Below are 25,061 nucleotides of genomic sequence, written 5' to 3' on the forward strand. Positions count from 1 at the left end.
ACTTATAACCTTGCACAATCCTCTGAAAAAATAACAAACGCATGAAACACAATACGGTAAATATGTCTGTCGCAGCATTCATGGCACCGGCGTTACAATCCAAAAATACACCTGTGTTTTACTGTGAAAGACAATCAAAGGGAAGAGAAACACTCCGAATAGATTCTGTCAAGGCAACTTTAAATCATTTCAAGTTGCCAAATGTCAGCGAAGCCTGTGTGCCTTTAAAATGTGACATTTGAGAAATCTAAAGAATACGTTTTGTTTTTTTTTGCTTTTTGCTTTTTACTGTTAAGGTCCTGTCAGCCTTGACATTAAGTCAGAGCCCTTTAAAAGAAAAAGGAAGTAGGTTGAAGATTCGCGGGGAGGCAGAGCAGGAACCCCGGCAATGCTGTCAAAATCCTCAGAGGTTAGCAGCTGTTTCTGTTCATAAATCTCAGCGGGTGCACGCGGGTGCAACCCTCTTAAAGTTGCTTCTTATATTTGGAACGAGGTAACTCAAGCCCGGTGGACCAGGTTACGTTTCCCAGCAGGGTTTGGAGAGGGTTAAAAATAGCTCAGGTGCTTGAGGGAAGTCAGAGGATCAGGAGAGAGTTTGAGGGATTACAGTGCTGTGATTCTTTACATGAAGGATTCATCACTAAAGGCTGCAGCACAAGTCGGTCCTGGGGGGGATATTAACGTTAACCACAGATTGCATCAATTAATACTGTTATACTTTTGAAAAGTTAGAACATGTCCTGCCATCAGAGCTTTTTCATTTTGGGTCGAAATCCTGTATATCTAATGTCCCTGAATGTAATACAGATGAATACGACATGTTTGAAAGTGAATTTAATCTTCTACACAAACAATTCTGTCAATTCAGTTTCAGCTGCAAATACCAAATTTATCGAGGAATGTATTTATATATCCAATACGAAATAGTCGTGTCCAGATAAGGTGTAGAAAGAATAAAATTAAACTTGCCAAACATTTACGAGAAATCCTTGAATATATATTTTTTTATTTAAAGTATTTACAGTTTCGTTTCCTCCCCACAGATAGCACCACATTGTAAATGTTTTCATGAATGAAAGGAGTTAACCTTTTGTTTTGGATGATGTCGGTGATGCACAAACTAAAAAATGAAAAAAAAAAAAAAGCACAAAAAAAAAAGACACTTCACATTTGGCTTGTGACCTATACACGTCTTTATGATGAAATCAGCAGTCTACAAAAAATAAAACGCTGGCTGCGAGAAATGAAATGAAATGTTTTTTGGACATGGGTGTTAGGTGGGTTGCACCATGCACGACGACCCGGCTTCGTTTTGGGAGGGTTCAGCTCTGAAGCGTCACATCGAAGAAAGCTGGCAGGAGCCTGTTGGTGGCAGTCTGTTCGCAGGCTGAAGTGGTTGTTCTTCTGTTTGCTCAGTACTCGTTTTCATCTTAATCTCTGCTGGCGAACTGCAGAGAGAAGAAAGAGGAGGTCAGAAAACGTGTGACACAACATAACAGTCTGATAATTCCATAATTCTGTGTCAGTGTAAAGATTTTCTGAGCGTGCTGTCGGAGCGTCTCTCACTCATGTCGTTGTTTCGTGTGATGGCCATGGCGGCTCTGGCGCGGGGACCCTGCTGGGTGAAGTGGTAGCCGAATTTGAGGATGCTGGAGTTGTTTTCCAACATGGAGGCGATCTCCATCTCAACCGAGTCTCCCAACTTCTGCCTCTGCACGGGAGAGAGGTGAGAGAAGGAGCTCGTTCAAAAAAAGAGATCCCAGAACATTTTCAGAAATGTGACACAGAACGTTAAGTCCCCCACCAACTAACCTGGTTATCGATCTTAAGCTCCACCAGTGTGGCGTTTTTGGCCACAGCTTTGATGACCGCCATCATGCCGTCCGAAGTGATGAAGTTCGACTCGATATTAAGACTCTGCAAGCTGGTGTTCTCCTGCAGCATCTCAGCACACGCCTGGTGCACACACACAAAACACAGTGTGGGATCGTTTAGTGCAACTCTACGATATCACAGGTATAAACAGAGCGTCTACCTGTAAGATTTTATTATCAATGAATGAAGTGACATCGCACTCACGTAAGCCACAGGGTCGTTGCTACGGGTCGCAGCGATGCTCAGAAACTCCACGTGAGAGTTTCCCTTCATTGCCTCAAAGATCTCTTTCAGTGTTGGGATGGGAATGTCCTGCAGCACAGACAGAGAGACATCACCTTTATATTTCTCAGACAAGTACCGCAGAGGATTTACACTCATTAAAGCTGATCAACTTCCAGAATAACAATTATCAGAGAAATATTGTTGTTTCCGGTGTTGCTTGTTTCTAGCTCAGCTGACCTTGATGTTGTTGAGGTTGACTTCAGTCAGGCTGCTGTCGTTGTTGTGGATTCTCTCCAGGGTTTCCTCCACGTTGGTGGGGTTTGGCGGCTCATCGGGGAAGATCTTAAACGGATCTGGTTTCACTACACCTGCAGGAGGCACAACATCGAAGGTTAGGCTACGGAGTGATGCAGTAACACACAGTATACATCATCTAGAAGAAACATCTTAAGACGCGTCTGTTCAGTTCATAATCAGGCTGCAAAATAAGATCAGTTCCCAAATGAAACCTTTACAAATACTGAAACGATGCTTTTAATGGTACCTTACCTGGAGAATACCACGAGTATATCATTCGGCTCTTAGGATTGTTAGTTTCTACAACATCTTTACTGTTTCTGATACGTACTGTTGATGCCCTCGGTGTTGGCGATGGTGCCTGTGGTGCCCAGAGCATCGTAATACTGCTTGTTGCTCATCAGCGTGTACATTCCAAGGATGGCTGCAACGACAGGGGAAACAAATCACTGTGAAAACGAGATAAATGTCTCTGTGATATCTGAACGAAATCGTATTTCACGTACTGGATTATGCTTTTGTCACGGCTGCTGTTACTGCCTGTACTGTGCGCACCACGCTGAGATCCCCCCAAGACGATTTAATGCTCTTTGCTGAATTTGCAAATAAATTGTTTCTGGTTTTGTTTGGACCCAGTTACGTGTCTCTCCCCCCACCTCATCTCACGCACAGCTCGACTCTGTGCGCCTGTTTGACGAGATAAAGATATTGTTGTCTGAGCTCAGCAGGAAACTCAGTGTCACTGTGTTGTAAGATCACAGTTTCCAGGCGCACCAGAGGAAGTCGTGCCGAAGTTTCAAGGTGACGGGGGAGCGACGTCCACCGCCTCAGATGTTCAAAATATATTCATGAGCGTGAAAAACTTCATTCTAATGACAGAATTGAAATGAAATGAGAATTTCTTTTCATGTTTTGATTATGTTAACTAAAACTCTTTCTTATTTCTGGCTCAGTTTATATCAACGTAGGTAGAATATGACATCTACAGTATGTGACACTTGAACCAGATTATATGCAGTCATTTTTGTATATTGTTGATATTTTTATACTTATTAGAGCAGCTTCTAGTATCAAAATTTAAACTAATTATTATGCAGATGGCTCCTTTTACAAAGTGCCAAGTTATTTGCTCTAACTGATGATGCATATTAATGAGAAAATGGATAATTTTATCACTTCATTTAACACTTGAACGTTCAATCTGTAGTGTTGCATCATATTTTATAAGCACATCATGTATTTTGGGTGTAAAAGCTGCAGCTCGCAGATGAATATAGAGCTGTTCAGTAAAAAGTGCAACTCAAAACCAAATCATCTAACCATTATTGATCTATTTTGACTTGTATCGGCTGAGTTGAGTCCTGAATATCTTCCTCCACACCTTCACTGAACGGATGACGGTGACACTTTTCACTCCTTCTCCTGCTGTAGTTGCTCTTCATGACCAGCAGGAGGCAGAAGACCTGCTGCTGCTCCTCCTGCTGTAGTTATAACCTGCTAAACTGTGTCACATGCCAACTGCTGTGACAGCAAACCCCCCCCACTCCACCTCCCCCTCACCTCTCCCCTCCACCGTCACTTCACCTTCCCGCCCACCAGCCTCCTGACCCGGTGTGGGCGACCACGGGAAGGGCCTTGTGAGGAGAAGGAGGCCGGGGAGACAGCTGCCTGCTCATGGGTGGGCGTTACCGACCATAAACCCCCCCCATCATCCGGTTTGGCCCTGAGAATAACCCACAGTAGCTTTGCAGCGCAAACTAGACTGCAGATAACTAAAAACGGCTCAATATAGCAACGTGCTAATATGAATGAAACGTGAAAATTGAGTCACCGCGTGGACTTGTTGGACCGGTCTCCCTCTGAGCTCGTGAAGCGGGTCGGCCAAGCTATTCATCCCCCTTTTAGTGTGTTTGCCAAAAAGCCCACACAAAAGAGTGACAGAGGCTAACTGAGGTTTAATCCCCATCTGGACTCCATCCAGGGTTAGAGCGGTGGTCTCTCTGACAGGCTGATGGAGTCGGACAAACAGGCTGCCCCGCTCTGTCTTTTTTCGGATGCCTGCCTGTCGGTTCGCCCCGTCAGAGAACGATCCCACTCAATCAAGAAAACATATTTTGTTAATTCATTTAACCTCATTTCTGAAGTCATCCAACATGCATACTTGGAGACTTTTATTTTAAAAAAATGTCTAGGCCTAGTACAGCGATGAACTAATGGTGACTGAAATTCTCTGTACTTTATCTGGGTCCAGACATCTTGTCCTACTTCTGTATTAAATTATTCATCGGGGACAGTTCACCAGGCGAGGCAAGACTGTCAAACTCTCCACAAGCCAAAGAGCATCTGTCTGCACTAACAGCACTATTCTCAAGGGCTGTGGCTCTTATTCACCTGTCCCAGCACCAGAAACACAAAGTGCTAGCTCTCTGCTCAAATGCTAGCTCGAGTCATTAGCATCTACTGCAGTAAACAAGTGTTGTCTTCAAGGATAAGGATCTGATGATTAAAAGGTGCTTTTTGTAAGATTTTTAGGTGAAAAACATCCAGAAATAACATTGAAATTATCAGCGGGATGTGAAGAAAGTATGTTGATATGTTTTGCTGCAGAGATCTACTGAAGTTAGCATGTTACCAAGCTAGCAGTGGCCCTTCCCAGTCCAAAGCTCGGATACCAGCAGCGTAAAGACCAGCGCTCCTCTGGTGCTCCGAGCTCCCGGTCCGGACCACTACACTACATAGTTACATACTTTAATGTTGTTGAAGACAAACACCTACAGAAATGTCAAATGTGCAGATGTTAAATGAGGTCTTATTTGAATAAAAAAACAAACTCCCACAGCACTGCTGATTCTAACCTTCAGTAAAAATGATTCTGAGCTGCAGGAAACATGAAAAACTGTTGTGTTTTTCTATCTGTGAACACAGTTGCTTCCCACTGGTCTGCGTGAAACAGATACAGTATCTCTGCCCCCACCATCCCCACGTCTAACCCCACCCTTCCTCCGGTGGCCAGGGGCCAGGCTTATTTATTTCTGTGTTGCTGAGCATGGAGAATTGGACCCCATCGCATGTCAGGCCATGTCTGTTAGCCTGCGACGACTGAGCGGTCTCAGTGTTTTTGGGGCGGGGAAACAATATGAAGCTGACAGAAGAGAGATAACTGGGTCTGTATAATGGACCTATGTGGGTCAGAGCCGCTGTGATGAAACACTGAGGTCACACTGGGCTGTGTTCTGTCCGGGTTCATAAGAAGCTGCTGCTGCTGCTGGGAAACAGCATGAAGACAAACAGATGACATCATCGGGGGAAAAGACATTTTTCACAGCAGATGTGGTTTTTTTTGCATGTAACAGCAGAGAGCACACAGGTGTGGTTAATCATCAACAGAGACGACGTTCCAGTTAGAGGAGCTGTAGTTTCATGAACCGGCTGACTGGCACGGGCCGGACTGGGACTCTGGATGGAACTGAGCCATTGCAGGCTGAAGTTCTTCCTGCATTAACAGCTCAAAATGTCTGCCATGAAAAAAAGCTCTGTAGCATTCATCTATATCAAACATGTCAGAGGGTCACAGTGACGCTGGAAATACTTTTCCATCACTACTGGTTTTTTTTTGGTTTGGAGGTGGGAAGCTGGTTTGTTGACATAACTGAGCCAACCGAGCATTTTATTTTTCTTCCCTGACTCTCAGATAATCTAGATCAGTGGTTAACAGACATGACACAAACAAATTATTCTATCTAGAACATGTTTCTTTTCAATTTCTTGTCGTGTAAATAAAAAAATATTGCTTACATTAGAGCGCTGCTGGCTTGTTCCCAAATGAATCAGATGTGCACACCTACAGGTGTATTCTGACTTGTCGTATGGAGCAGGTACAGCACAGGTGAGGCTGACGGCTCCAGTGCAGCAATGAATTGTGTTTATACAGACACCTGTGTTGTGCAGCAGTGTTTGTCTCACCTGCAATGTCACACATCTCGGCGTCCGTGGCGTTTTTCAGAGCCTCCTCCAGCTCCGGCTCCAGGACGACTTGCTCGCACTCGGGGATCCCCGGTTTTGTCTTGGAGACGTAGGCCTTTCCTGGAGATGGACAAGAAATAGTTGATGAGTTAAAGATGAAGCAGAGGGAAAAAAACGCAGGTGGAGGTTGGAGAACTTTTTTTTGTGTGCAAATACTAGCGAATAGTTTTTGGTTTTTTTTATCAATAATTAATTTAAAGTATTAAAGCTGTAGTATGTAGGAATGTATGATTGGATTTACACTGCCAACTAACAGGCGCAGCATACCACCAGAATAACTGCTATCTGCTGCAAACTGTATTCTTCTCACACATCCCTGACTGCAGCCACTGTTAGCTTGTTAGCTCAGTTAGCCGTGTGTTGGCTAGCTGGTTGGGAAAGAAATAACTGTGTCAGAGGTCGTATCTGACGTCTGTGTGTGTTTGTGTCTGCAAACCAATTTCACGATACTTTCTCTCTCTTTTTCTTTAATCTTTAAGCCATGAATTTGTCTCTGTTTTGTTAAAAGCTCTGTTTGGATTGTGTTTCCCAAAACATAAGTGAGCCGAGGCTTATCACGGATTTGTGGCGCGGCTCTGATAAACTCAATTTTCCACTGGAGACTAGATTTTTTTTAATTTTTTTTTTTATCTTTCCCTTTGCACTTTCTCTCATTCATCTTTACACTTTCAGCTGCAATTCAATCACAAAACTAAACTAATTCTGGACGGGACATTGATACGCCTGTTATGTTATCAGTTTTATTAGACGGGTTTGCAGAGGAACGGTTCACATATTCTCCTCCAGATCGTCTGGTGTGGGCCGGGATGTGTCGGGCCTCTGGGACTGATGATGGAAATGGCCTCCAAAAACTCAGTGAGCTGCAAAAAACCCCACACAGACCTGCAGCGAGGAGCCTGAGCAGCTGTGCAGTGGAGCGTCACAGAGTACAGAAGCTGTCCGACGGAGAGGGGAACAAGTCTATCAAGATTTAAGCCTTCGCAGGAACGATGGGTAAAGACGTTAAGCGCTGTTGTACTCCCGCTTTATATCCTGTGTTATGGTGATGTTACGTGAGCTCTGCTGATGTTTTACAATGTGTAGTTGGTCCAATCCTCCTCCTCTTTCCAGCATAAGATCATGTGATGTAAACACACATGTCCTCACATCTCTTACAGAATAAATTGAATGTAATATTTTGTGGGCTCCAGCTCGCCCACCTTTCTTCTCCCCGGTGAAGGGCACCAGGTCGTCCCGGTCCTCGTGCTCCAGGGCCTGCTTCTCCAGGTGCTGCTGCAGGGCGTCGCGGTCGAACGGACCCGTCGGGGACTTCTTCGTCTGGTCACGCTGCCGGAAGCCAGCGGGCAGCATGGCATTCTGGGAGAACAAGAGGTCAAATGTCAAGTTGATGTAACATTAAGACCAGAGGATACGAGAGAAACGATTCAGAGTCGTTTCAGTGTGTGGATGTTCTGAGTGAGTAGATGCGTCATGAATAAATATGAAGTTTCAGACTTTGATTAGTGACTGCAACTTTAATGTGTTTTATGCACCACAAGGTTTGACTGAAAGTGAAAGTTATCCCTGTTTTTCTTCCTTCCAGCATTAAATGTGCCTCATAAATGTAGCGCAGTGTGAGGTGCACTGTGCATGAACTGAGAAACTGAGACTTGATGTGTGCACTTCAGAAAGGATATAAAGGCTTGAAGGTCTGTTTGATGAGTTTGATCTGACCGCCAAGGTCTCTGAGAAACTGGGCAGAAGCCGACCGCCTGGCAGGCTAAGACGAATCGAGCGCTCCCCTCCCCCACACTCTCGTACCTCCGGGTCCATCTCCTGCAGCTCGTACTCCAGCTGATCCAGCTCCTCGGCGCTGAGGCCCTTGAGGATGGCATCCTCATCGATGTCCCTGGGGTCCGACATGGCTCCTGAGGTTCTGGCTCACATACACACACACTCACTCATACACACCGCTTGCACACCCCTGGGCGAGAGGGCACTGAGAGAGGAGGGACGACAGGAGAGAGAGAGAGAGAGAGATGAGGGGAATCTTTGGAGAGATTTGTGCAAAAATTAAACGTCATCATGAATGTTACATGCGACTGAGGATCCTCTGAACCACACAAAGAGTTATACATGAATCTTTGGGACTTTCTGAGTGTGAAAGCCGACCTTAACCTTCATTGACACCAGTGTGGCCAAAAATGTTCAGACTATTTGACAAAATTATGAATCCCTGTGTCCTGACGTTACCCAGGGACCCCCAGAGGCCTGTAGAGGACTGCAGGGGGTCCCCTGCTCTGCATTTTTGGGAACCACTGTCCTTGCCAAACAGATTCATGATCTCCATTGAGCTTATCGGCTGCCCTGTCCAGAGCGCTTCAATAATATGCCGATGATAATAATAGATGCATTTCCGATAATAAATCTCCGATACTCAGGAAGGCAGAGTCTGTATAAGTACGCCGCGGCAGCCTTCAGGTCACAAGCTTACGTAACCCTCGTTCTCACCAAAAAAAGCACACAAGAGGTGAAGAACCCACCCGCTGATGCCCCCGCGGTTTGAAAGGCGAAGCGGTCGAGCGAGGCAGAGAAGTGAAGGAGGAGAAGGAGAGAAAGAGAGAGAGAGAGAGAGCAAAGTCTTTGTAACTCTAAACCCTTAGCTCACCACACAGCTGCTAAGAATAGCAGAGAGGAGAGGGTGGAGAGCGTAATCCCTTATTTATCATTGATGTTCATACAGTAGTGGACACGCCCGAAAACATATCTGCACCCAGAAGATGAGGAGACTTAGAGTGGACGGACACATGAGGACAAACTGCCTCCGACACAGTAAAGAAGAAAAAAGCTAAAAAAACCAAAAGACACATCAGGGCGCTCAAAGTGGGAAAATACCACAACGATAGCTCTGGGTCAAAGTATGAGTCATGCAGCTATCAGGTTTGTGAGCTCTGATGTTTTTAATTTTCAGTCCAACTTTCATCCAAACTTGGCCCGGAGAAGAAAACGCTCATGGAAGGTCGGGTCACAGAATGTGGTTTCATTCGGCGTGCTTGTATAACGACAGCAACGATTCACATACGTGATCTGTGATGGCAACAAGAGTCTCGTTACAGCAGGTATATGATCTCAGGGATTAATTAAAGAGATATTAACTAACATACGTCACTGTTACTTCTCTAATGCTGTCTGGTCTGTTAGCCACAACACCACCAAGTGAAAGATCCCCCACATTTTCCAACACGATCCACTGACGCTGAATTAGTGACTCGCTATGAGAAAACTGAGGTTCTGTTTGAAATTTTCAACTCAAATTAAGTTTCCAGATGTTGTTTTTGGCTTTAACCTGTCTCCACTGCAGAATATAATAGAGACAGTTTACCCAAATTAAATTTTAGTCTGGATTTACGACTAATTTACTTTTTCTGTCTCTCGAGTTAACAACCGTTTGCTTGTGAAACTTTGTGTGTTGTGGTAAAAAGTGGAGGAGAGTCCTAACAGAACCACAGTCCAATGGTCCAATTTCCCCTTGACAACAGAACAGAACTGGAAGCTTGGAGATGAAACTAGAGACCCGATCACAACGTTTACTTACAATCACTTCTGGATAAAACCTCAGCTTACATACAATTTCACTGTGGTTTTACTAAAACGCATGTTTGATGCTGTCACAGCTCGTTAATAACAAAACTTTGACCAGTGTTACGTTGGAAACTGCAGGAAATAACAGCGTGAGTTTACCCCAAACCAGCAGTCAAACCGAGATGTGCTACTGAGAAGATATTAAAGTAAAACTCTCGCCAGATCGACTCTTCTCCACTGGCAGGACGGCGGCGAGTGGAACAAACTACTGCTAACATGAGTTGTTCAAAAACCTTCTTTTCAGTAACTCTGTGTACACAAACAATGTTGTCAGTGCTGGTGTTCATGTGTAGAGACCCTGGTGATGCTACCAGCAAAGTTTCATGTTGTGTCGAGACTTCTTACTGTTTTAAAAATAGAGATTTTGATGCCAATGCTAATTTGCCCCAAGCACGCCGTGGAAAATCATTTTGACCCGAAAACTAAACTACAGTAAATCTTAAAAGTGCTTTCGTCAGTTCTGTCTTTACAGCACGATGTTGAATGACTTTATGTCTGTTCTGCTGTCTTGTGTTCGCTGCTGTGTACCTGCTGCACTGCTTTACTCTAGTGGCACACAAACTATGTGACCGTGTGACCTTGTTCTCCTCAAGGTAACGCCTGGAGTCCCTGATCAGATTACACTTTATTAGAAAGGACACCCACACACACAATGATACACACAGTGCTGTGAATCAAAGGGTGACAACTTGGTGTGTGTCTGTGTGTTTGTATGATCTCTTCTGACCTTAATATCCCAGAAGCTTTACTGTGAATTTAAATCCAAGCACACCTTTGATTTTCACCTTCTCACTGGCTTTTCTTCACTTCGTAAGCTCATCTGAAGCCCCTTATCAGTATTTGAACCAATCCAGCATGAATGTTGACACAGCAGCTATGTATATTCAAATATGGACAGAAAATCTTCCAGCTTTCAGCAAGAAAAAGCTGATTTACAGTGACACGTTTCCTCTACCGGCACAAACAGCAGACCAGCTTCCAACAGATAAACCATAAAGATGTAAAGCTTGGTACAGACGTGACACCAACCGTCAGTCTTACATCTGATAACCAAGAGAAGCACCTGTAGAAATGATGCTCCTGTGTGCCTGGCAGCTCCTAAAAGACGCCACGCGGCTCTAACACGTAAAAACCAGCGACACAACCGTTGGATCACACAGCCGAGTGTAGAGGAAGATGGAGGAGGTTTTAAAAAAGGATGACAGGAAGGAGGCTGGAGGATAAATCTACCCAGTCTCACTTTTTTATGTGGGATAAAATGTTTTTACCACAGTCGCCTTCACCACCATCAGGCTGAAACAGCAGCTGAGTCTGAACTCTGGACTCAATATCAGACGTTTAACCACAAGATTCAGTTTTAAAACTTCAAGTCTCCTCAGTGCTGAAGTGTCCCTGAGAAAAAGTGAATTCTGCCAGTTCACTGTTCGATGTTTGACCTCTAACCCTCCTTAATCTTAATTTGATTTATTAACATCAATCACATCTACGTCAGTCATCAAATCATCATACTTTACAGTCTCTTTAAGGCCCCCCTAAACCTCAGTGTGCTCTGATTGGTCAGCTCTGACAGGCCTGAGCAAGGCAACACCTACAGTGTTCCTGCATCAGCTCTGCTGGTGTTTGGACATCAACTCACAGAAGTCCTGGTGGATGGTTTGACGACACAGGTTCTGATCCAGACTGTGATTATTTCTCTCTCTGGCTTTGCATGTGTGAGATTTCCATCTACTTCCGTCTACAATACAAGACCTTTAAAATGAGTTTTATAACAATTGCAAGTGTGTTTTTTATTGATTTAATTAACGCAGAAAGCGATCTTGAGGAGTGCACGCAGCCCAGGGCTCCGTCCCAACGAGGCTCATGTGATTTGCCGGCTGTCAAGCCTTTGAGCCTCGCTTATTGTTGAGCTAAATACATGGCTGTTTTCTGACACTTGAGCTAACAGGGAGGGCTCAGCCTGCGTACCAGCAGCCCGCCGGTGAGAACGAACCACTTTCATATATCTACACAGTCTGAGAAAGACGGACGGACTCTGGTTACAACTCTACGCCTCCTCTTCCAGATTAGATCGATACTTTGTTGTCAGGTGTTGAAATATAAAAGAGATAAGATCTTTTAAAAGGTGAAAGGACTTTGGCAGAAAGCACTGTGTGAGGGTGACAAAGAGTCCGGCCCCACATTGTGTTTTCATTTGTTTTGACATTTAATTTGGCACGTTCCACATGCCTCCGACCGCACTGGAAACAGGCTGGACGGTTTGTGAATGTGCATCTGTCCTCGGCGGTCCCAGCAGGATTTTCTATACGGACCAAAACAAAGTGGGAGCGGTGGTACGTCACCTGCTGCTGCCAGCTGGCGCCGCTCGTTTCTTTTTCCAGTTTAAAATCTCGACCCGTCCCCTCTCTCTCTCTCTCTCCTGCACCTGCAGCGTCTGTCTGTAGGCTTTATGAGCGTCGTGACACTGAGCTGAGCCCCGGTTATAAATGCACGTCTTCATTTCTAATTGGTGTTTTATTAATGACAGCTTTTATCTTTAAATATTCAAAAGCACCATCTGGAAGCGTGCCGGGTCTCAGTTATCCATCGTATGTGACTCAGGCCTGATGGTGTCGAAGACCAGAAAAAGCTTGCAGGGTCACATTTCTTTTGCTCCTGACCTGGAACAAGTTGTCCACATTCTGACGGGGAAACATGTCACCTGCGTGTGACTCTTCCTAACGAGTCGGAGCAGAATTTGTCATCGTTATCACAACAGGGTGGAGTTTGTTAGCACGCCGTCAATTCCACCTGATAGAAGATCAAACTGAATCTGAAACATAAAGCTAAGCCTGTGACTGGAGATAATCCTGGATGGTGCATTTATGTTACTCTCCATCATTTTAATTCTGGGTGTTAAATGTTTGCACACTGCCATCAAGACCTCCTACAATGGAGCAAAGACGGTACTGTGACCTTTACCGTTGTTCGATACGACTCATTGATAAGTACACCAGAACCCAGTGGATCAGAACCCGGCCGTGACGTGTGCAGGTCTAATGAAGCAGGATGATTGAAACCGCCTGTGCAGGTCTGCAGGACACTTTGAAGGAGTCCTGATGTGACAGAGCGCCGCTGCTGCATACAGGCTGATAAACTAAAGGTGAAGTTGATGTTGATCGGATCGATTCCAAACTGTTTGTTGCAATAAACACTGTGGGCTTAATTCATGAGTGTCATGTCCTTTAGAAATGTTAAATAAAACGTTGATATTTACGACATCTTACGTTTCTGCAAACCACACCAATCTGAAATTTGAGGGCATCATACATAACATAAATAATATTAATATCTCTTAAATGTACCAGCTGACTTTCATGAGGTGGTGATACAGCCAGGTGGGACCCCTGCCAAGCCAGAGACCACCGTTCAGGTTGTGGTTTCAACATTTGAAAGACCACAGGGTATTTTTTTGAGAAGATGTCTGGACACTTTGCAGCCCTGCGATACAACAGAGCCAGTTTTTTAAGCCAGAAACATGATAATTTTTAAAATTGAGGCTAAAGAAAAGTTCAGTTGCAGCATAAAGAAATGGAAAAGCTCGATGTGTCTTCAGTTCCCTGAAACGTACACTTCCAACATTTACATTTGTACTTCTACTGTTTCCACACGTGGTGCATGACTGGACACATCCATTAGGTTCAAGTTTAACTCAAAGATGAACTCTGACCCGTCGGCCCACCGGAGCTAACGGGAGATCAAACCAAAACAAGAGCATCACGCTTCAAATTGACCGTCATGAAGGCTTCTGTAGAACTGAGCTGGAGCTGTGAGAACAGATTCAACATACTGGACATGAATGTTTTCTACAAACAGGATCCAGAGACCAGTAACGTCCAACCATCTGAATCACAAAACAACTTTTAATGGCTGAATGTTTGTTGAAGCAAACACCGACTGTAGTTTCTTGATTTCTGAGCCGAGATGGGTGGAGGCGCTTATGTTAATGATTCACTGCATGTAAGCTTGTCCAGTTTTTTTAATCGTCCTCATCAGTTGAGGAGCTCCAGCATCTCCGCGTCCAAAGTGCTTGCATCGATGCGAGCAGCGGAGAGGAGTTACTGTGTGTTTTTACAAGTCAGAGACCATTACAAGGGGTTTAGCTTACACAGTGACAAAGGTTATACACTCATAAATGCTCCGAAATGATTTACACTCCGCTCCTGTGCCAGAGAGTTTATTTCTCCTGAGCAGAAAATAAACTTTGAAGTCACTGCTCTCAGTTTCATCGCTGTTTTCTGTGTGCGCCGGTTGCAGAAGTGGACTGAGGGTTTTTTTTTTTTTCTTTTCTCAAATGATCCCGCTTGCGAGGTTCCCGTTCTGCCACCGACAGCTCAGGAGATTTGTCACCATCCGCAGGTCGCCTCCAACACGTCTTACCGCCCAAGTGTAACATTCCAGATCTGCCCCTCAGATTAATTTTAGCTTCACAAGTCAGCTACTTCCAGCCGTGTGAATCCTCCCCGGCTTGGGTTGCTCCTTGTATCTGTGTCGGAGGCCCAGGGAACAAGTTGGCTGTGTAGTTTCACCTCCGTTTAAACTTTTTACTTTTGTATTTGTTGCAAGGAAAAGCCAGTGAATTTGGGAGCACTGGTGCAGACACAAGTAAAGAAGCAACAGGTGGAATTGAGGACAACTTTTTTTTTTTTTTCCACACGATAACTGAGCTGAATCTGCAGTGAGGTTACTCCACTTCACCTTTAATTCCTATTAAAGGCATCTGTCCCCAAAAGACATTTAATCCAGTGACAGATAGAAATCAGACATCGTGCAGATGGACAGCAAACTTAACCCTCCTTTCCTGGTTTCCAAACTCCACAGCCTCCCCTGAGACAACATCTCCAAATCCCCCTGTGACGAATTAACTACCCAGCGATTGGACAGCTATTGGACGGGCTTAACCCTTCCACATACCACGCTGATCGCTTCATTCTGACAGACAGTTATTTCAGTTTTGTTTTTTGTTTTTTTTGGTTGGTGGGGAGGGTTGACCCTCTGCAGAAGCCTCCAACAGTCGAGAGTCTGAATACTCAAAATCCAGAAACATTTGCTCATTCATACATAAACCCACAGCCTCACACATGAGCCATCTCAAAACAGGCAACCCAGAGAGAGTGATCACAGTGTGGATCGGCCCAACATGCCGGCAGGATCCCCTCAAATACAACAAGCCACAGAGAGACAGAGACAGGAGGACGCAGCCTCACACCTACCTTCACAGAAGCTCAGTGCTGAAGCCCCTCCAGCTACAGAGCCTGCAGTTAGAAACCAGAGAAAGTTGTTTCTCTTTTTTTCTTTGCCCCCCTCCCCTCTCTCTCTCTCTCTCTCTCTCTCTCTCTATGTCTCTCTACCTCCCCCCCTCTCTCTCCCCCTCGTCAGGCCTCAGGACTGCTGTGCTGAGACAGACATACTGACGGACGGCACTTTGAGAAGTCAGCATTTTATTATTTTGGCTGTTGGGGGAGCAGAGAGTCACAGAGAGAAAGAGAGAGAGAAGTGGGTCATGAACTCAAACACTCATTAGTGCTTCAATTAAAAAGTGAGAGCAGCAGGACAGAAAGAGCCGGCCTGACATCTAGTGGACGGAGTGGAGCTGCACAGCACACCGTAACGTAAGAAAACCAAATAATGTCATAATTGACTTTAAAAAAAGGAATAAAACTTGTACTTACGTTGTCCAAATATTAAATAAAACCCAAATATTTCATATAAAAAGGAACAAAACTTGAATTTAACCTGTTACAATATAAAACAAAACCCAATAATGTGATAATTTGTAATAAAATATCCTTCCTGACATTGTTATATTGTTGAAGGATGATGTTAGGATAGAAAAAAACTTTATTAATAAAACCAATCACGTCGCAATTTCCTTAAAAAAGGACTAAAACTTGTATTTGCATTTGTAATGAAATATCCTGCCTGATATGGTCAGAAAGTTTTTACCAATAATGTGATAACAAGTGTTTAAAAATGTCTAAAACTGTTTGACGCTGATGTTTAGGATTTATTCAGACTTGGAAATTCACAGTAAATGGTATGTTGGAGGTTATTTACTTTATACATTATATACATGTATATATTTCATTTTTCAAAAAATGAACCCAGCCAAGTATTTTTTTTCTGTCTCTTGTGTCTTGAAATCATCTGCACTTGTTCTGTTTCACTGTTCAGTTTCTTCACGCTTCTCTTAAGCTGTAATCTGAATCCCCACCTCCACCTCCTCTCGTCATATTTTTGGGTGAATTAGCCCTTTAACCTAGTACCTGTCCACTCACACATGGAGTGGATCCTTTCAGACGACATCAGTGGATAACGACAGCTGCAGAGGACAGCTGACGCCTCCAGCAGCTGATTCAGTCTCCAATAAATGTTCTTGTTTCTGATCCAATTTGAAACTTATATTGAAAGTTGACTTATTACATTTAAAACTAGAAGGTTTTACTTTTTACTGAACTTTTAAACATTTAAAACCTTATTACACAATAAAGGACGAGGATTTAAAAACATCCGGTACACGGTCGTTCCCCCTCTTCTTTGTTTATTTCTAAGCCTCTTCTCTCTCTCACAGGTTTCATCTCTTTGACTTTCTCTTTCAGCTTTTCATTTATAACTTTTGTTTACTCGATGACTTCCTTCTCCTTTAACGTCGTGCTGAAACACTAAATGCAGCAGCCACTTCTTTTAGACCATCTCTTCTTTCTTCTCCGGTCACTGAAGTTTTGAGTTCAGTCGTTTGGTTCGGTGATTGCTGATCCACACACGAACACTTTCAAGTGCCGAGATCTCATAACGTCATTCGTCGCTGAACACTTTTATTTTGTTTTGGTTACTGTAACATCATGTCTTACAGTAATTCCTCAGCTCGTCATGAATTCCCCATTTGGCAGGATAATAACTTGTCTTGATTTTACCTCACCTTCGCTGTAATTCCCCTGAGCTCCCTGAACAACCCCGTGGTAAGTCCAGAAAAAGTGAGACTTTGCGGCTTTGTCAGGACACAAACTTCCATTTCCTCGGTAAACCTCATCCCACACATCAACACCACACATGTCCGGATCATGTTCTACACTTTCTGGATGTTTTTATGCAGCAGTCTGTGTACAGGCACACTCCTCCTGGTCCACTAGATGGCAGCAGATGGACGCTAACAGTGCAAAACTAGCAGCTTTGGAGTTCTTATGAAATCATTGCCTTCAAACAGGCAACCCTGTGTTTTTGACTGTACAATGCCCTCCAGTGTTTGGCACCCGGGCTGTAAATGAGCCAAAGGGCTGCATGAGAAAAACAAGACGTGCAGCGAGCAACAGTGAGCTCATTATTGGGCGGAATAAATCTATCGTTTTTGTGCTAAAACGTTATTGTAGGGATGATTTCCAAAGCGGTGCTGTGCAGCTTGTTGTGAGTCCAATAATGACAGATGTCTATTAATAATAGAACACATGTGTGCCGAGGGCCCGCGTGGTGACAGACTGGTTGTTTCCAGCTCCGTCCAAACCCTGAAATTACAAAACAAAACAGAGAATGCCATTCATCTCTGTGCCTCCATGTCAGATGCTGAACATACGACTCTGTTGGACTCCACAGCATTACATGAATGTTACCTGACTGCATTTCTCTGTGTGCTGTACAGAACCATAGAGATACTCCTGACAACAAACAAAGGCGTGTGCGGATCTCATTCATTTTCCATTTCCAGACGCTTTAACCCACATAATCCGACACGGGTGTGAATGGAAAACAACCCGAGTTCTCACACTTCATCTTGTCGTATAAGCACTTACTTTATGTGTTTTGTTTTTGCAAGTCTGCACATTCTTTTCCCAACACCTTGATGCAATCTGTTGCACCTGCAGCCCCTTTTTTTTTTTCTTTTTGCGTGTGAGTGGACAGATACTCACTTAAAAGGGCTGGTTCGCCCAAAACAATGACGAGAGGTGATGTTTCAAATAACAGCTGAGGAGAAGAAAAGAGAGACGTAACCGGTGAAGATGATTTCAAGACACAAAGAGTCAGAAAATGAATTGTGTTTTTTATCTTCTGCAGATTGCTTCAGTTGTATCCACTCAGGGTTTGGATAGATCTGTGTTTGGCACCAGTGCAATCCTGGTGAATGGTATAAAGTTTGTGCAGCTTATCATACTGCAGAATCGAATTAACAGAAAACAAAAATACGGCAACACACTTAATTTGTTTGTTGATTTCGGTGACCCCCTTTGGAGAAAAGAAGACTTCTAGTGCCGAACCTCCAGACTACAGAGCGACTTCTTTCCTCGAGGCTCCTTAGTTCAGATGATGTAATTTAATAGTGTTTAAATTTCATGAATGCTCTAACATGTGGACTCTTCTCACTGATGGTCTTATCTCATCAACAGTTTAAAATTCCTTGTAGCACGTTTGAAAAAATAAAAAACAAATCAAAAGTTAAATGTCCAAAAAGTCCCACTGACTCGGGACAATCCCAAACCTCACGACGGGCTTTTTTTTTTTTGTCTTTTTGTTGGCACTACTTTTTGCGGAGGGAATAGTCCCTATGAGACTTCAGGTCGAGTTAATATCCAATAAACATGTTGAATTTCCCCGTAAAAAAGCAAAAACAAATCCACTTCTGTTCCCCTCAGCCGTGTCGGTCAGGTGGCTGAATTTTCAGAAGAAAACATCTCCGAACGAAAACCACAACTTGACATTTCCTGACACAGACGTCTGTTTGTTGAAAAGAAAAAAAATGTGTTGGTACATGTTTTATGCTATTCGTGTGATGTGACCTTTAAACTGTTCATTTCCTCTGAAATGTCCTCCTACATTATTTCACTGTGTCGACTTTGATGCGACGCTTCGTTGGAGCCACATGGACGTTCACACTGAGTGAAGTGCAGCATTTGCATCGGATGACATCACATGCATCATTTTGTATAAATTCACCTGCAAACGTCAGGAGCTCGACCACAATCTAAAAGTTGTGCAGGTTTTAACGATGTTAAGATGCACGTTGAAACCCCAGTGAGCCTCAACCTGGATGTGTTTGCAAAATGTGAATAAAGATCATCGATAAAACCTAAAAGACTTTGACCTTTATTGTCTGTAAACTACATTGTTTTATAGCAGTGATATTGTAATAAAATATGTTGTTCCCCGTTAAGGTCAACTTCCTCTTCAAGATGCTAGGTTGAATAAAATAGCGAACTGAACTGAAATTGTGTTCTTACGAAAAATGATCAGGACATTTCCACATGCACAGATTAATGGAATTTTTTGGGCCTGATTATATAAATATCTGTGCGTGTGTGTCGGGTGTGTTGTACGTGCTTAGCGTGTGTGTTATGCTGGTGTGTTGTACGAGGGTGTTTCCATGTAATGACTCACCATTAAAAGGGAAGTGCGATGAGAGTTACAGACGTAAAGCAGAGACGAGTGAGACCAGAGAGACAGTTAGACTAAGAAAGATGTGCAGGTGTGAGGAGTCGGTACGCTTCTGGACAAAACCGAACTGTAGGAAACAAAACAGGACAAAGACTGAGACACAAGATTCGGTCACAGATGACGCAAGCAAACCAAACACTGATGAACACACGAGATAGAAGCAGTCTGAGTGTCGTTACGGCCGACTAACATATGTGGAAACCCAGAAAAGCCAAAGTGTGTCAGTTCTGCTAATGTAGAGTCACTTCCTGCTTCACTCTCGCCGGTTCAAACACACACAAACCATGTTTTCTACCAAAGTGACTCTCACTAGACTCAGCATGACGCTAACAAACTCAATATTTGCCAAAAAGAAAATGTGTCACCAAAGTTATCTGTTCAACTTTACACTCAAATGTGAAAGAAGTCTTTCAACATTTTTATTTGTTCTCTTGCAAGAGGTAGGAGGGGAGATTGATACAAGTCTCACTTCTGTACGATAGATATGAGGTTAGAAACGGCAGCAGCCAGTTAGCTTAGCTTAGCACAAAGACTGGAAACAGGAGGAAACAGCTAGCATGGCTCTATCCAATGGAAACAAAGTCCATCGACCATTATTATTATAATAATGACTGTCAGCGTGGCTGTTTCTCCCTCTTTCTAGTCTTTATGTTAACCTATGCTAACCTGCAGCTAGCTGTTGCCTGATGCTATAAAGCTATAAAACATCACATCTCAGCGCTAAAATGTCTCGCTGTGTGTCATATACTTTTGTTTAGTGGTGTATCTATATACTGAACAGTTCCAACAATGTCCAGAGAGGAATCCTTGAAGTCGACGGTGCGTTCTGTTTAGCGCACGTGTCACTATGACTTACAGGAGAAAGTTGTAGAATGAGGAAGAAAATTTGTGACTGAGCAAAACGTGAATGAAACTCATCCACGTTTTCCACCTGGGTCACGTAATCGATTTTTATCAGCGATCAAGACAGCAACTCCCATGATCCCACGCTGCTTTATGTCTTGTCTTGTTTGAATTGAGTGCGTTGAACAAGCAGAAAGTGATTTTACGGATGTGTTAGAAGTGAATAAAAGTGTTTTTTGAAACTTTTTAAAGGAGATGTCACCAAGCGCTTCAAGATTCAAGACTTCTTTATTGGCTTTGTATCAAGGTACAACAAAATTTAATCTCTGTGCTGTAAAAATAAGACAAATTAAAGACATGAAGCAGGAAACAGAATGTAGAATAAAAATAAAATCTTATAAAGAGGACAAGAAAACAACAGGTGAGTAAAACCAAAACAAGAAGACATTTTCCTACATTCTCAGTTATGACGTTTATATATTAAATATTTCCTAACCCGCTTCCGAACTACTGTACTTGTGTTTTATGGTCGTGACAGTGAAGCACACATTTGAATATGCGTGAGGGGGAGGCGAGGTGGGGTTCTCCCACTTCAACAGGAAGTAAGCGGGGCTCCCCCCTCATATTCAAAAACCCGGAGTACGAGAGCAAAAAATCAACAACAAGGACTTTTCTCATCGTAACTGATCACAAATCTTCTTCAGTTCTGTTCCCTAACAGACGCTCACCGATCTGACTGGAATCTGGATGTTTAAACTGAGAATAGCCGCTTCCTCTTTCCCTGAAGCTGAGAAGGGGGAAATACACATTCGGAATTCTTTGAAACGTAGGTTCATCGTCAGTGGCCAATTTTTCCACCACTAGAGGGCGCACATAAAGCTTTGATTCTCTGACATTTTCCAAACCAGCCAGACAAAAGATCTTTGTGTCATAAAGAATGCAGCCTGTTCTCCTGCTCCTCCTTTGTGTGTGTGTGTGTGTGTGTGTGTGTGTGTGTGTGTGTGTGATCACAGCAGGAGTACATTTTTTCCTTTGTTGACAACAAACACAGGCCCTTCTCCTCCTCTGTCCTCCTCTGACTTTACTTTGTGTTTGTGACGTTCCCGGTGGCGGTGGGAAGTTTGTTTTTTTTTTTTTTTTCTTTTTAATGCCACTTGGCACCAAACACAACCGAGCAGCATATCAAACGAAAACCACATGAGAAACATTCCAACGTGTCGGAGCGTACGACAGACTAAACCGACCTCAAAGCCGGCCCGAACCTGTCTGTCGGAGCTGTTTATTCCCTTGCGGTGAGACTCTCAAGGTGCTGGGCCCTCATTGTGTCTGGCACAGAAGATAGAAACAGCCATAATGTACAATCAGGCTGCATTGTTGTACAGTCATCTGTGTTGAGGCAGAGCTCTGCTTACTCACCCACAACTCCATAAAGTTCCATAAAAAAATGGATTTAGACGTCAGAGTAGTTTTATTCAGAGGAAGAAGAAGTGGAGCTGGTGTGACATTTGACTTCATGAAAACTGGTTGCAACACAGCGAGAGCTTAAAGCTTAAATGTTGCAAAGGTTACACTGATTGCCGGACTGGTTAAGTGATGATAAGATGCGGGTGAAGCAGCGCAGCAGCACTGCAGCACATGTCTGAGAGGTCACAGGTCTTTCTGAGGCAGCAATCGTGCCACTTTTATGGACATCACTCTGCAAGATGAAACACAAGAGGGACAAAGTAGTTACAGCGGTGGAGGAGAGCCTTAATTAAAGAGGCTAAGATCATTTTTTTCATAATAAAAGGGGGCAATGTGACTAAAATGCTCAACAGACTGTGACGAAACATCAAATTCGACCTGTCAGAGACGTTTGCTGTGATGCAGTTCGCATTTTACTCAAGTAAATCATCATAAAGCTTCTTCCAGCACTGTCCAAATGCTACGCTGCTAAAGCTAACGTAGGTCACCTCAATGTTTTCACTGCCCTGCATCAGCCAAAACAAATCAATTCATGCAGGTTTAAGTCAAAGCTGCACGACATGAAAGTACTGAAACAATGCGCACATGTTTTATCAGCAAATTCTTGATGATAAATCCAAAGTGAAAGCACCCATTATGCAAAAATGACCTCTTGCACAGCATCACGTCATCCCGTTTCTGACGATGACGGATTATGATGTAAACGGACACGTACGCATCGTTTTAATACAGCAGTTCATGAAGGTGCGCCGAGGTTTATTACATGCTCATTACCTGCTCATATCACTGCGTCCTGCATGATAAGGGTGGTACAAGCTTCTATACAGAACTGAACCATAAAACTGCATCATATAGAAAATAAAAACTCTATCTGACCGGAACGTGATTCCATAAAGGACGTAAAACATCAAAGACGCTGTTATCTCAAACTTTCCTCTTTTCTTTATGAGAGAGTGTCTTTGTATAAACACAAACAAGAGGATTTACTCAAGGGAAAACGACATCTGAAGATAAATGAATTGCAGTAAAAAGTACTCGAGTAAAGTCCAGCAAGGCAAAGAAGAACAATCCTCGACTTACACAATAGTTGTTAGAAAACACTTTGAGAAGCTGATCCGAGCCGTGAATAGAGCCGCATTGTTTTGCTGTGAACTGTTTTAAAGGTTACAGACGGTTTCTGAACACATCCGGCGCCAGTCATACAGGTCCATACATGCTGTGTCACCTCGAGGTGTGGCAAGTCTTGACCACCACATTTATGGTAATGTGACTCAAACAGGAAGTTCTTTATCACACTTTCAGTTGCAAAAGTCCAGATTTATTGCCTCTGACTGTGGATTCCACGTGTTTCTGACACATCACCTAAAAATATCCACCTTTTGGTTGAGATCTGGAGATTGTGGAGGCCGTAGGATGTGATTCACTACAAATGGTTAATGAAGCGTTTCGAGGGGCAAATAACTTTGGGTTTGTCATCTTCCTCAGTAACAGGCTCAGATTTTTCCACCTGAGATAAAAGCACAGTCAGAGTTGGACATATAGATCGTACAGATGGACAGCAGGGAGGTTGAGTTATGCTGCCGGGCTGGTTTGAGAAGTTTTGTTCCAGATACCTACCTTTTGTGCTGTGTCACAGCTGTAATGACTTGATGAGGACAGACATTACTTGCATTCTGCGGCCGCACTTGATAGATTTTTGGCAGCGTATCCCCTTTAAATGTCACACAAGCGAAACAATGAAAAGGCCTTGGAAGGTGAGAGGGGAAGACAAGTTAAAGCCGCTACAGGGAAGTTCAATTTTCGTTGGTTCTGGCGCCCCCTGTGGACAAATTTATGACAATGCTGAAGTAAGTCAGGCTGCGAGGCTGTTAAAAGTTCCTCGTAGTATTTTTAAACATGCTTCATCATCACCAGGACCGCTAAGAAACACCCTGTGACTTGTTTTGGGTCTCCAGTTAAAAACAATGATGTGTTAACCAACAAACCCTACACGCCCCAGACATCTGCTGATGGGGAAAAAATGTTCACATTACTCAAGCCTCCCTGGAGAGGGTGTGAACGTGATTTAAGATCATGGAAGGATTCAGTCAGCTGGATGAGAGGAACATCTCAGACATGTTGAGGCAAATAATGATTCAGTTCGTCATCCCGTCCTGTACCTGTGATTTACAGGAGCAGCCTGAGTGACGCACGGCTCGCCGCGGTGCATGATGTCACCACAGTGAAACAAGAAATGTGGGGTTGCGTAGTTTTCTCCCACGTTTAATAAAAACGTCCATCAAATGGTTCATTCTGTAGATATAAATCTAAACAGGATACACTTTGAACAAAGTTGGTCATCAAGGACTGAAAAAAACTATCCTGAAAATTTCTGAATGATGGTAGCAGGCAGGCTAATGGCTAACATGCAAGCTAACTCACTGGGATATTCTAGTGCTACCAGCTGATAGAGATTACTGAAGTGGACGCATGAAGATCTCCCAGCTAGCTAGCTTACTAGCTGCTTACGTTACAATAAGTTTATACGGTGTGGTTAAATCAAACTTAAAGAGACTTTCATGTCTTGTTCTGCAACAAAATATGCTATGAATTACCCCACGTTTGAATTTTAAAGTGTTTACGTGTCTTAAAACGAGACGTGAGTGGTTAAATAAGACCACAGAGGTTGTCGGATACATTAAACATCATCACGCCGAACACATTCGTCTTAACAAGTTCCATTCCCTCGAAGGTTTCCACTGTTGAGACTTGTTGTTGTTGGTCAGCGGCTCAAATCTGTGTCAAAGTTCACCAAAGTTGAACACTCAGTCCACTCAGCGTCCCGCCCCCCATGAACATTCCACTGATCGCGGCGATTCGATTGAAATGAATTGATTTCGCCGCGAAATTTCACCTTTTTGAATGCTGCTGTGACCGGAGGCCTCGCAGCTGTCGTGTCCATTTGGCAGATTGGTGGAACCGGCTGGACACAAGTGGGAAGTGTTTCAGATTTAAGGACTTCGATCGTGACATCGCTTTACTGGATAACCAGAAAGGGACAAACATGTTCACCAATACAGATGTTTCGCTTCAGTTTTACCTGCTGTAACATTTGAACATTAATACACCGATAACTGTCATTTTACAGTTGATACTGTAAGTATATTTTAATGCTAATACTTTCAGTAACGTAAACGTCTGATAAGATCTGAGTACTTCTTCCACCGCCGCCTGGTTGGATTCTATCATACAGAGTTATGTGTTCTTGTAATAATGTT

At 43.5% G+C, this 25,061-nt stretch overlaps 1 protein-coding gene across 1 annotated transcript; it reads right to left on the reverse strand.

Annotated features, from left to right (window-relative positions):
- Positions 1-1,315: 1,315 nt before the first annotated feature.
- Positions 1,316-15,402, reverse strand: tmod4 (tropomodulin 4 (muscle)). The gene is made up of 10 exons (XM_037073340.1): positions 15,291-15,402; positions 8,221-8,398; positions 7,620-7,776; positions 6,361-6,480; positions 2,729-2,821; positions 2,338-2,468; positions 2,080-2,187; positions 1,813-1,956; positions 1,567-1,711; positions 1,316-1,448 (listed from the first exon to the last, which is right to left on the reverse strand). Exons 2-10 carry the CDS (start codon positions 8,320-8,322, stop codon positions 1,426-1,428), a joined length of 1,023 nt encoding a protein of 340 aa, XP_036929235.1. The 5' UTR covers positions 8,323-8,398; positions 15,291-15,402; the 3' UTR covers positions 1,316-1,425.
- Between the last annotated feature and the right edge of the window lie 9,659 nt (positions 15,403-25,061).

The sequence above is a fragment of the Acanthopagrus latus genome, chromosome 17 (genome assembly GCF_904848185.1).
Source record: "Acanthopagrus latus isolate v.2019 chromosome 17, fAcaLat1.1, whole genome shotgun sequence".
NCBI classification, from domain to species: Eukaryota; Metazoa; Chordata; class Actinopteri; order Spariformes; family Sparidae; genus Acanthopagrus; species Acanthopagrus latus.

Bases quoted from the DNA above. Each gene is read 5' to 3' on its own strand.
- tmod4 (XM_037073340.1), bottom strand. From the start codon at position 8,322: ATGTCGGACCCCAGGGACATCGATGAGGATGCCATCCTCAAGGGCCTC. The intron at 2,188-2,337 runs GTCAGCTGAGCT...TCTGTGCTGCAG, and splicing joins TCAACCTCAACAACATCAAG to GACATTCCCATCCCAACACT. The intron at 1,957-2,079 runs GTGAGTGCGATG...TGTGTGCACCAG, and splicing joins GCAACGACCCTGTGGCTTAC to GCGTGTGCTGAGATGCTGCA.